The 13281-nt window shown below is 47.2% G+C and overlaps 1 protein-coding gene across 1 annotated transcript in view; it reads right to left on the reverse strand.

Moving 5' to 3' along the window:
• MUC16 (mucin 16, cell surface associated) overlaps nt 1-13281 on the reverse strand; it is a 91447-nt gene that overhangs the window by 43534 nt on the left and 34632 nt on the right. Inside the window, exons 35-55 of the mRNA XM_063719903.1 lie at nt 12274-12398; nt 11974-12041; nt 11188-11360; nt 10836-10871; nt 10510-10575; nt 9071-9195; nt 8816-8883; nt 8038-8210; nt 7675-7710; nt 6224-6348; nt 5969-6036; nt 5275-5447; nt 4912-4947; nt 4586-4651; nt 3573-3697; nt 3319-3386; nt 2546-2718; nt 2179-2214; nt 1858-1923; nt 622-746; nt 339-406 (exon numbers count right to left, since the gene is read on the reverse strand). Coding sequence (XP_063575973.1) covers nt 339-406; nt 622-746; nt 1858-1923; nt 2179-2214; nt 2546-2718; nt 3319-3386; nt 3573-3697; nt 4586-4651; nt 4912-4947; nt 5275-5447; nt 5969-6036; nt 6224-6348; nt 7675-7710; nt 8038-8210; nt 8816-8883; nt 9071-9195; nt 10510-10575; nt 10836-10871; nt 11188-11360; nt 11974-12041; nt 12274-12398 — 1999 coding nt within the window. The remainder of the gene's footprint in view (nt 1-338; nt 407-621; nt 747-1857; nt 1924-2178; nt 2215-2545; nt 2719-3318; nt 3387-3572; nt 3698-4585; nt 4652-4911; nt 4948-5274; nt 5448-5968; nt 6037-6223; nt 6349-7674; nt 7711-8037; nt 8211-8815; nt 8884-9070; nt 9196-10509; nt 10576-10835; nt 10872-11187; nt 11361-11973; nt 12042-12273; nt 12399-13281) is intronic.

A 13281-nucleotide genomic window follows, 5' to 3' on the forward strand; every position in this document is an offset into this window, starting at 1 on the left:
GATTTGAGACAAGTGAAGAGGTAGAATCAGAGATAAAAGCAAGTGAAAAAGCCACCTTTCTCTTAAGGGAGACCTTGGGAACAGAATTTTAAAGTTATATGGGGGAATGGAAGGTATTAAGAAGGATGAATGGAGTAAGAATCCAATCTTGATGATGGGCTCTGCGGAATCTGTCACTTGAGTGGGGAAGTGCTAGGATCAGGAGGCACATTCTTTCTTGAAGCCACTGTCAACTGAATCCCACTTCTGCTGAGGACGTTCACAGGGAGGGCAAGAAGGATGCTTCTGGGGCCTGGGAACACTTGGGTAAGCCCTGATTGGCTATTCTAAGGTCTCACCTGAGCAAGGTCAGTCTGCAGCTGGAGTACAGAGGGCCGATACTGGTATTCTTGAACAAGGGCCCGAGCTGTGGAGGAGGGAGAGGGAGGTGATTGGGAGGGCTGATGAGGAGGGGCAGGGCAGAAATGAGATAGGTGGGTGGGGCTCACACCAGTGGGTAGGGTTTGTGACTCGGGGTCAAAGGTGGTTCACATTGGATCTTCTTCTATATCCCTGGCATGGGTGATGCAGGTGGAATCTGGTAAGGTGGGCCAGGCTGAGTTAGATGGGTTGGACTCTCACCAGACCCTGTAGGACCCTCTCTGTGGTATTGAACTTCCTGGAGCCAGGGTGTCGCATGGCCTCCTCATACTGCAAGTTGGTGATGGTGAAGTTGAGGGTGAATGGCACCAGGGGAGGGCCAGGCACTGTAGTGGGAGTGAGAAACAAACACTATGTTCAGAAGTAGGGAAATTAAGGGTTTGCAATAGAATTATTTTTAAATATACACAGCATTAAATGAGATGGACAAAATGAAGATTTTTGATCCCTCCCTTAACTATAATGATAGAATTTAAAAAAACACATACTATATCATATCAGTTGGATGCTAAGCCTAGCTTTCACTGTATGTTCATTGCTCAACAATGTCATGTTATCCCTTACCTTTGATACTGCCATCATAATCACCATCATTGTCACCTACAGCATCATTATTGTCATCATCATTGCCACCACCACCACCGTAATAATCCCCACAATCACCACCAGCACAACCATCGCCACCATCATCATGATCATCACCATCATTACTGTCATCATCACTGCCACCATCATCACCATGATAATCCCCATCACCACCACCATAGTCATCATCATCACCATCATTACTGCCATCATCACCGCCATCATCATCACCAGGATAATCCCCACTGTCATCATCATCATCACCATCATTGTCACCCACACCATAATTGTCATCATTACTGCCACCACCACCACCATGATAATCTCCATCATCACCACCAGCACCAGAACCATCATCATCACCATCACCATCATTGTCACCCACACCATCATCGTTGTCACCATCACTTCCATGACCACCACAATGATCATCTCCATCATGACCACCAGCACTATCATTTATCACACTCAACACATCATCATTATCATCATAACCCCCACCTTCATCCTCATCCTCACCTGTCATCATCCTCACCACCTTCATCATCATTATCATCATTGCTACCATAAGCATCACCATCATCATCAAAACCACCACCACGATCATCATCACCACCCGCCACAGTCATCATCACAAGAATATAAGCTCTCTGATGGCAGAGACTTTTATCTGTTTTGTATACTTGCTGTATCCCTAGGGTCTGGCACAGAGGAGGTGCTCAATAACATTTGTAGGTTGACGCACCATCACTAGATTTACTATGATTTTTACATTTATTTGAGTAAATAATGGTAGACATGTTGCTGCTCACCAGTCATGCTGTAACAGAGGTGCCTTTGACTGGTACTTACCTATGGGTCTAGGTAGGGAGGATGGATTTTCAGAGGTTCCTAGGTATACTGTGGAGGTCCCAGGAGCTGAGGGAAAGACCTCATCAGTGAAAGCAGCAAGCTCTCTCATGGCAGAAATGCCAGTAGGTAAGACTATTTATGGGCTTTGCTGTATGTGGGGTTGGAGCTGGGTCTCTCCCTGGGGCACAGGGTAAAAGGAATAACTTGTGCCCATCCAGATCCTTTGCTCATCAAAATAACAGAAAGGCATATGAAGTGGGTTCAGGTCCTGCCCTGTTTAATGTAGGATTGGGGGCACTGGAATGTCAGTTGAATACTCACTGCTGGTGATGGGCACAAAGTTCCGATGGGTGAAACCTGCAGAGAGAGAGAGGAAGAATAGTGAATAAGAGTCAAAGGAGAGGTGGGTGACCAAATAGGGGTCATGGTACCCTGGTTCAATGGAAGGAGTTTCATGGAACAAAGGCCATTGGAGAGTCTCTATTACCACCTCACATCAAGGAGGAAGATGCTGAAGATATAACTCAGTGCAAGATGAAGAAGAAACCCTGAAGTTTAGATGTCAGCAATCACAAAAAGACAAAGTGGCTGCGCCTACAATAGTGAGGCAGGAATTGTGACCTCAAGCCAGAGAGTAGAGGCCACTCATCAAGAAGGAAAAGCCTGCAACCACATCACAGGCACTCACCATTGACATAGAGACTGCCTCTGTCCAGGAGGTAGGGGCCCAGCTCAGTGATGCCATGGGTCAGTTTGCTTAGCTCCCAGTATAGCTGCTCTCTGTCCAGTCCAGGGTTTAGAGGGTCAAAGCGGTGAGTGCAGATGGTGTCCACGCCAGTGGCTGCCCCGTGTTTCTCAGGCCTGAGGAGGATAAGTGAGGGGAATGACAATAAATGGATTGCCTAGGAAGAGGTCCTGAGATTCCTGAGGGAAGGACAGGCAGGGGCCAGAGGAAACGGTACAAAGGTGAGAAGCTACACATAGATTCTGTGAGTGCACCAACTCCCAGCCAGCCTGGGTCTGTGAGCAGAATCATGGACACAAAAATATTTGTAACATTATAAAGCGGATCCTCTATTCTCAGGGGATGGGGACAGGAGAACTCAGACTTGAGACAGGTGAAGAGCTGGAACTGGGGATCAAAGCAAGTGGATGAGGCATGTTTGTGTTTGAAAGAAATGCTGGTTGTAGAGTTTATTATCTGCAGGAAAGGGAGGCGGTGGGGAAGGAGGGAATTTAGAGGGATGACCAGGGTAGGGGCCCTATCCTGCTGATGAGCTCTGCAGCATCACTGTTGAGTGGAGAGATGTTACTATCAGGGACACCTTGGTCCTGGAGCCACTGCCTCCTGGATTCCACCAGTGCTGAGGGCACCCCCAGGGAGGGCAGGAAGGAAGTTGTCCAAACTTCTTGGGACTAGGAACAATTGGAGAAGGTAGGCTGGCTCCTCTAAGGTCTCACCTGAGAAAGGTCAGTCTGCAGCCAGAGTACAGAGGGCCGACACTGGTGCTCTTGAACAAGGGCTTGAGCTGCAGAGGAGGGAGAGGGAGGTGAATGGGAGAGCTGAAGTGTAGGGGCGTGGCAGACATAAGGTAGAAGGGGCTGGCATCAGTGGGCAGGGCTTGTATCTCTGGGACCCAGGAATGGTGGGTGAGATCTCCGTGGCCCTGGCATAGATGATGTAGGTGGGACTGGCAAAATGGTAGGGCTCTCACCAGACCCTGCAGGACTCTCTCTGTGGTGTTGAACTTCCTGGAACCAGGGTGACACATGTCCTCCTCATACTGTAGGTTGGTGATAGTGAAGTTGAGGGTGAATGGCACCAGGAGAGGGCCAGGGGCTGCAGTGGGAGTGGGAAGTAAACACTATGTTCAAAAGTAGGAAAAATATGATATTGCAATGGACTTATTTTTAAACACATGCAGAATTTATCACACCTGCAATCCCAGCACTCTGGGAGGCCAAGGCAGGTGGATCACAAGGTTGGGAGATCAAGACCATCCTGGCCAACATGATGAAAACAAAGTAAACCCGTCTTTACTTAAAAAAAAAAATACAAAAATGAGCTGGGTGTGGTGGCACGTCTGTAATCCCAGATATTTGGGGGGCTGAGGCACAAGAATCACTTGAACCCACGAGGTGGAGGTTGCAATGAGCTCAGATCGCACCACTGCACTCCAGCCTGGCGACAGAGTGAGACTCTGTCTCAAAAAAACAAAACAAACAAACAAAAAACCATATGCAGCATTTAAAGTGATAGAATTTTGTAGAAAGCATACAATAGTAGGTAAATACTGAGCATAGCTCTTGATGCATATTCAGTGCTCAATATTGCCAAAAATTATCTATTCTCTTTGTTTCTACTATCATCATCATCACCATCATCCTCATCACCACCATTATTCTTGTCTTTCTCATTACCACCACTATCATCAGCATCACCATTACCATCATCATCATCACAGTCATCATCATCATCACCACTGTCATCACCATTATCATCACCAACACCCACTTAATCATCATCATCACAGAAATATAAGCTCTCTGAATGCAGTTATTTTATCTCTTTTCTGTTCCCTGCTGTATCCCCGGGCATTAAAGTTTGGGAGTTGACTTACCGTCACTAGATTTACCATTACTTTCCATCTTTATTTGAGTCAATAATGGCAGAGATGTTGGCATGCTCAGGCATGATCCAACAGAGGTGCCATTGACTGGTGCTCACCTGTGTGGCCAGGGAGGGAGGCTGGAGTCCCAGAGGTTTCCAGGTGCACTGCAGAGGTCCCAGGAACTGAGAATAAGCCCTCATTACTGAAAGCAGCAAACCCTCTCATGGTGGAAATGCCAGCAGGTAAAACTATTACGGGCCCCACTGCATTTGAGGTTTGAGCTGAGCCTTTCTATGAAGCTAAGACACAGGGGAAAGGAAATAAATTGTGCCCTCCAAGCCTTTTCCCACAAGAAGAGGACGTAAGGGGATAAGAGATAAGGTCAGCTCCTGCCCTGCTTGGTGTAGGATTAGGGGGACTGGAACATCAGTAAAATACTCACTACTGGTGGTTGGCACAGAGCTCTGATGGGTGAATCCTGCAGAGAGAGGGAGGGAGGAGAGTGGGTAAGGGTTAAGGAGAGGTCAGACCAAATAGGGGTCAGGGTTACCCTAGTGCAATGAGGAAAGTTTCATGATGCATGGTCATTGAGATCCCTTACCAGCACCCGCACATGGGGGAAGAAGGCCTTGAGGGTGAAATCCGTGCAAGATGAAGATGAAACCATGAAGTTGAAACTTCAATCATCACATATAGAGCACATCATCAAACCCTCAATGGTCAGAAAGGGCATGTGACCTCAGGACAGACAGTAGCATCTGCCCAGCTAGGAGGAAGAGCCTCCAACCACATCACGGCTGCTCACCATTGACATAGAGACTGTCCCTGTCCAGGGTGTAGGGGCCCAGCTCTGTAATGCTGTTGGTCAGCTGGCTCAGCTCCCAGTATAGCCGCTCTCTGTCCAGTACAGGACCGGTGGGATCAAGGCGGAGGGTGCAGATGGCGTCCACTCCAGTGGCTGCTCCATCCTTCTCAGGTCTGGGGAGGGTAAGAGTGGGGAATGGCATTAAGTGGATTGCCTAGGGAGGGGTTCTGAGCTTACTGGGTGAAGGACAGGAAGGGGCCAGAGGAATTAAGAAGCCTGGTACAGAAGTGAGAGAAGCCACACTTTGATTCCTTGAGTGCTTTGACTCCCTGCCAGCTTGGGACTGTGAGCAGAGTCATGGGTGCAAGGATTTTCATGAAATCACAAGGTGCAACCTGCATTCTCAGAGCAATGGGGAAAGAAGAGTTCAGTCCTGAGACAGGGGAAGAACAAGAATTAGGGGTGAAAGCAAGTAGATGAGGCATGTTTGGAGAGAAATTCTGGGAACAGAGTTTAACAACTGGAGGAAAGGGAGGTGGAGGGAATTTAGAGGGGTGATGGGTAAGGGATCAATCCTGCTGATGGACTCCGAAGAATTTGTCAGTTGATGTGGGTAGGGCAGGAAAGAAGGTGAGCAAACTCTTTGGGCCTGGGAACAATTGGGGAAGCCAAGCTGGAAATTCTAAGGTCTCACCTGAGCAAGGTCTGTCTGCAGCCAGAGTACAGAGGGCCAACAGTGGTGCTCTTGAACAAGGGCTTGAGCTGTAGAGGAAGGGGAGAGAGGTGAGTGGGTGGGATGAGGTGGAGGGACGGGGCAGACATGAGGTAGGAGGGGCTGGCATCACTAGGTGGGGCTGGCATCTCTGGGGCCAAGGAGTGGTGGGTGAGATCTTCCATGGCCCTGGCGTGGGTGATATAAGCGGGACTGGTAAGGTGGTGGAGCTCTTACCAGACCCTGCAGAACCCTCTCCGTGGTGTTGAACTTCCTGGAACCAGGGTGTTGCATGTTTTCTTCATAATGCAGGTTGGTGATGGTAAAGTTGAGGGTGAATGGTATCAAGAGAGGGACAGGGGCTGTAAATGGATTGGGAAATAAACACTATGCTCAAAAGTAGAGAAATATATAACAGTTTGCAATAGACTTATTTTTGAACATATGCCAACAGCATTTAATGTGGATAAAAAATAAAAGATTTTCATGCCTCTCTTGGCTAAAATGATAGAAGTTTTCCATAAAGAAGCATATTATATAATTGTAATTAGATGGTGAACATAGTGCTTGGTGCAGATTTAGTACTCAATAATGTCAGATGTTATTTTTTACCTCTGTTATTGCCACCTTCGTCAGCAACGTAACCATAGTTGTCGCCATGGACATCATCACTTTCATTGCCATCAACATCAGCACCACCATTACCACCATCCTCATCACCATCACCACCACAGTGATCATAATCAGCATCACTACCGCCAGCACCATCATAATATTATCATTACCAGGATAACCACCAACACAATCATCATCATCATCATCATCATCTTCATTATCCTAATTGTCAACACCACAATCATCATTGGCAATCATCATCATCACCACAATCATCTCAAACATCACCACTATCATCACTATAATCATCACATCACCACCATCACATCATCATTCCTGTTATAACCAGCACCACCATTATCACCATCATCTTCATCACCATCTTCATAATCACCATCACCATAATCACCACCACCATCACCAACATCATCAGCAGCATCGCCATCTTTATAGTCATCTCCATCATATCATCATCATCTCCATCTCCACCACCATCATCATCACTGCCACCCTTATCATCCTCATCATCACAAGAATATAAGCTCTCTGAAGGAAGACATTTTTATCTCTTTTGTATTCCCTGCCATATTCCATGGGCCTGGCACAGAGCAGGTGCTCAATAAAGTGTGTTGGTTGCATCAGCAACACTAGATTTGATTTGCTATGATTTTCATCTTAATTTGCATGAAAATGACAGAGATGCAGACACTCACCATCGACTGGTATCATTGACTGACTGGTGCTCACCTGTGTGGCCGGGGAGGGAGGATGGAGTCCCAGAGGTTGCCAGGTGCACTGTGGAGGTCCCAGGAGCTGAGAAGAAGCTCTCATCAGTGAAAGCAGCAAGTACCATTATGGCAGAAATGCCAGCAGGTAATACTATTATGGGCCCTGCTGCATTTGAGGTTTGAGCTGAACCTCTTTATGGAGCTAGGGCACAGGGGAAAGGGAATAATTTGTGCCCTCCCAGCCTTTTCCCTCATGAAGAGGACATAAGGGGATAAGAGGTAAGGTCAGCCCCTGCCCTGTTTGGTGTAGGATTGGGGGGACTGGAACATCAGTAAAATACTCACTGCTGGTGGTTGGCACAGAGCTCTGAGGGTTGAAGCCTGCAGAGAGAAGGAGGGAGGAGAGTGGGTAAGTGTTAAGGAGAGGTCAGACCAAATAGGGATAAGGGTTACCCTAGCGCAATGAGGAAAGTTTCATGATGCATGGTCATTCTGATTCTTCACCACCACCCTCACATGGGGGAAGAAGGCCTTGAGGGTGATATCCGTGCAAGATGAAGATGAAACCATGAAGTTGAAACTTCAATCATCACATATAGAGCACATCATCAAACCCTCAATGGTCAGACAGGGCACGTGACCTCAGGACAGACAATAGAGTCAACCCAGCTAGGAGGAAGAGACTCCAATCACATCACAGCTGCTCACCATTGACATAGAGACTGTCCCTGTCCAGGGTGTAGGGGCCCAGCTCTGTGATGCTGTTGGTCAGCTGGCTCAGCTCCCAGTATAGCCGCTCTTTGTCCAGTCCAGGATCGGTGGGATCAAGGCGATGGGTACAGATGGTGTCCACTCCAGTGGCTGCCCCATCCTTCTCAGGTCTGGGGAGGTTAAGAGTGGGGAATGGCAATAAATGGATTGCCTAGGGAGGGGTTCTGAGCTTACTGGGTGAAGGACAGGAAGGGGCCAGAGGAATTAAGAAGCCTGGTACAGAAGTGAGGGAAGCCACATTTTGATTCTCTGAGTGCTTCAACCCCCTGCCAGCCTGGGACTGTGAGCAGAGTCACGGATGCAAGGATTTTCATGAAATCACAAGGTGCAACCTACATTCTCAAAGCAATCGGGAAAGAAGAGCTCAGTCCTGAGACAGGGGAAGAACAAGAATTAGGGGTGAAAGCAAGCAGATGAGGCATGTTTGTTTGGAGATAAATTCTGGGAACAGAGTTTAACAGCTGGAGGAAAGGGAGGTGGAGGGAATTTAGAGAGGTGATGACAGTAAGGGATCAGTCCTGCTGATGCACTCTAAAGAATTTGTCAGTTGATGTGGGAGGTGGTAGAATCAAGAGACAAATTTGTTCTGGAGCCAGTGCCTCCTGAATTCCATCTCTGCTGAGGCCATCCCTTGGTAGGGCAGGAAGGAAGGTGAGCAAACTCTTTGGGCCTGGGAACAACTGGGGAAGCCAAGCTGGAAATTCTAAGGTCTCACCTGAGCAAGGTCAGTCTGCAGCCAGAGTACAGAGGGCCAACACTGGTGTTCTTGAACAAGGGCTTGAGCTGTTGGGGATGGGGAGGGAGGTGAGTGGGTGGGCTGAGGTGGAGGGATGGGGCAGACATGTGGTAGGAGAGGCTGGCATCACTAGGGGGGGCTTGCATCTCTGGGGCCAAGGAGTGGTGGGCGAGATCTTCCATGGCCCTGGTGTGGGTGATATAAGCAGGACTGGTAAGGTGGTGGAGCTCTTACCAGACCCTGTAGAACCCTCTCCGTGGTGTTGAACTTCCTGGAACCAGGGTGTTGCATGTTTTTCTCATAATGCAGGTTGGTGATGGTAAAGTTGAGGGTGAATGGTATCAGGAGAGGGCCAGGGGCTGTAAACAGGTTGGGAAATAAACACTGTGTTCAAAAGTAGAGAAATATATAACAGTTTGCAACATATTTATTTTTTATTTTTTATTTTTTGAGATGATGTCTCACTCTGTAGCCCAGGCTGAAGTGAAGTGGTACAATATCGGCACACTGCAACCTCTGCCTCCCAGGTTGAAGCGATTCTCCTGCCTCAGCCTCCCAAGTAGCTGGGTATACAGGCGCATACCACCACGCCTGGCTAATTTTTTGTATTTTTAGTAGAGATGGGGTTTCGCCATGTTAGCCAGTATGATCTTGATTTCCTGACCTTGTGATCTGCTTGCCTCGGCCTCCCAAAGTGCTGGGATTACAGGCGTGAGCTACTGCACCCGGCCACAATAGACTTATTTTTTAATGTATTCTACAGCATTTAATGTGAATGAAAAATAAAAGATTTTCATGCCTCTCTTTACCACAATGATAGAAGTTTTTCACAAAGAAGCATATTACATAATTGTAATTAGATGGTAAACATAGCTCTTGGTGCAGATTCAGTGCTCAATAATGTCAGATGTTATTTTTTACCTCTGTTATTGCCACCTTCATCAGCAACATAACCATAGTTGTCGCCATGGCTATCATCACTTTCATTGCCATCAACATCAGCACCACCACTACCACCATCCTCATCACCATCACCACCACAGTGATCATAATCAGCATCATTACCACGAGCAGCATCATAATATTATCATTACCAGGATAACCACCAACACAATCATCATCATCATCATCATCATCATCATCTTCATTATCCTAATTGTCAACACCACAATCATCATTGGCAATCATCATCATCACCACAATCATCTCAAACATCACCACTATCATCACCACAATCATCACATCACCACCATCACATCATCATTCCTGTTATAACCAGCACCACCATTATCACCATCATCTTCATCACCATCTTCATAATCACCATCACCATAATCACCACCACCATCACCAACATCATCAGCAGCATCGCCATCTTTATAGTCTTCTCCATCATATCATCATCATCTCCATCTCCACCACCATCATCATCACTGCCACCCTTATCATCCTCATCATCACAAGAATATAAGCTCTCTGAAGGAAGACATTTTTATGTCTTTTGTATTCCCTGCCACATTCCATGGGCCTGGCACAGAGTAGGTGCTCAATAAAGTGTGTTGGTTGCATCAGCAACACTAGATTTGATTTGCTATGATTTTCATCTTAATTTGCATGAAAATGACAGAGATGCAGACACTCACCATCGACTGGTATCATTGACTGGTGCTCACCTGTGTGGCCGGGGAGGGAGGATGGAGTCCCAGTGGTTGCCTGGTACACTGTGGAAGTCCCAGGAGCTGAGAAGAAGCTCTCATCAGTGAAAGCAGGAAGTACCCTCATGGCAGAAATGGCAGCAGGTATGACTATTATGAAACTTGATGCATATGGGGTTTGACCTAGATCAGTTTGTAGCTGGGACAGAAGGGAAGATGAATCACTCCTGCCTTCCCAGCTCCTTCTCTTAAGAAGAGGAGCCATGGATTTATAAAGAGGAGGGTCAGCTCCTGCTCCGCTTTGTGTAGAATCAGGGGCATGAGATTATCAGTTGAATACTCACTACTGGTGGTAGGCACAGAGTTCTGATGGGTGAAACCTGCACAGAAAGAGGGAGTAACCTGAGTAAGGTTAAGGTAGAGGTGGATAACAAAATAGGGGTCAGGGCTACCCTGGTGAAATGGAACCGGGGCTGCTGGAGGTTTTCTATCAGGGCCCTCACATCAGGGAAGAAAACCCTGAGGGTAGACCCAGTCTCCAACATAAAGAAGAAACCATGACATTCTGATGTCAACTATCAAATATAGACAACATGGTCAAGCTTTCAATGGCCAGGCAGTGAGTGTGACCTCAAGCCAGGGAGTAGAGTTGCCCATCAGAGAGGAAGAGCCTCCAACCACATCACAGCTGCTCACCATTGACACAGAGACTGTCCCTGTCCAGGGTGTAGGGGCCCAGCTCAGTGATGCTGTGGGTCAGCTGGCTCAGCTCCCAGTACAGCTGCTCTCTGTCCAGCCCAGGTCTTTTGGGATTAGGGTGGTAGAAGCAGACAGCGTCCATTCCAGTTGCTGCCCCATCCTTCTCGGGCCTGGGGAAAGGAGGTTGGGGAAATGACAAGGAAAAGATTACCTAGGACAGGTCTTGAGATTGCTGATGGAAGGACAGCAAAGGAGAAGAGAAAATGAGAAACCTGGGAAAGAGGAGAGAAGCCACACTTAGATTCTCTGAGTGCACAGACTACCAGCTTGCTTGGGACCGTGAGTAGTGTCATGGATACAACAATTCTCATAAAAGTGCAAGGGTGAAACTTGCATTCTCATGGCATGAGAAAAAAGAGCCCAGACGAGACCAGTGAAGACCTTGAAATGGGGATGAAAGCACGTGGATGAGGCATGATTGTCTTGAGAGAAATCCTGGGGACAGAATTTAACACCCAAAGGAAAGAGAGATGGAGGGAAAGGAGGGAATTCAGAGGAATGATCAGGGTAGGAGCTCAATCCTGATGATGGGCCATGCAGATTCTCTCTGTTGAGGTGAGGTGCGGGGTTGTTACTATCAGGAAACACACTGGGTCCTGAAGCCAGTGACTCCTGAATTCCACCTTTCATGAGGATATCCCTAGGAAGTGTATAAAGGAAGATTTGCAAAGTCTATTGGAGTGAGAATAATTGGGGCAGCCAGGCTGGCTATTCTAGCCTCACCTGAGAGAGGTCAGTCTGCAGCCAGAGTACAGAAGGCCAACACTGGAGTTCTTGAATATGGGACTAAGCTGTGGGGGAGGGAGAGAGAGGTGAGTAGGAGGGCTAAGGTCCCTGTGTGGGGACAAAAGTGAGGTGGGTGGGGCAGGCACCAGTGGGCATGGCTGGCCTCAGTGGGTGAGGCTTGCATCTCTGGGGATGAGGGCAAGGTGGGTGCGATATTCTTCCATTGCCCTGGCATGAATATTGTACGAGGGGCTCGGTATCTGGGGCGGGGAAGAGTGAAGAGGGCAGGGTACTAACCAGACCCTGCAGGACTCTCTCTGTGGTGTTGAACTTCCTAGATCCAGGGCGATGCATGTCCTCCTCATACTGCAGGTTGGTGATGGTGAAGTTGAGGGTGAATGGCACCAGGAGAGGGCCAGCAGCTGTAGTGGGAGGGGGAAATAAACACTATGTTCAAAGTGGAGAAAATAGGAGTTTGCAACAGACTTATCTTTAAACATGTGCAACATTTAAATTGAATGACTAAATAAATATTTACCGTGCATCCCTTCCCTATAATGACAGAATTTATTTATTTATTTATTTATTTTTTGAGATGGAGTCTCGCTCTGTCACCAGGCTAGAGTGCAGTGGCGTGATCTCGGCTCGCTGCAATCTCCACCTCCTGGGTTCAAACAATTCTCCTACCTCAGCCTCCCAAGTAGCTGGGACTACAGGCGTGCACCACCACACCCGGCTAATTTTTGTATTTTTAGTAGAGATGGGGTTTCGCCATGTTGGCCAGGATAGTCTTGATCTCTTGACCTCGTGATCTACCCACCTTGGCCTCCCAAAGTGCTGAGATTATAGACGTGATCCACCGCACCCGTCTTTTAAAAACACCAGCATGGCACATGTATACATATGTAACTTACCTGCACATTGCGCACATGTACCATAAAACCTAAAGTATAATAATAATAATAATAATAATAATAATAATAAAAGAAAAGAAAAAAAATTAAATAATTGACTTAAAAAAAAAATTTATTTTTTAAAGGATGTTTTATGATAGTAGTTAGATGCTGAGCGTAGCTCTTGGTGCATATTCAGAGCTTAATATTGTCTGATGTTATCTGTTATCTTTTTTATTGCCATCATCATTGTTGCTATCATTGTCACCATCACCATTATTATCATCACCACCACCATGATAATCCCAAGCATGACCACCACAAACATCATCATCACCACACTCAACACATCATTATCATCATAACCCCATGACCATCATTGGTGTCATCCTCATCACCATCATTGTCACTT

This window comes from Pongo abelii, chromosome 20 (assembly GCF_028885655.2).
Source record: "Pongo abelii isolate AG06213 chromosome 20, NHGRI_mPonAbe1-v2.0_pri, whole genome shotgun sequence".
In the NCBI taxonomy this organism is placed as follows: Eukaryota; Metazoa; Chordata; class Mammalia; order Primates; family Hominidae; genus Pongo; species Pongo abelii.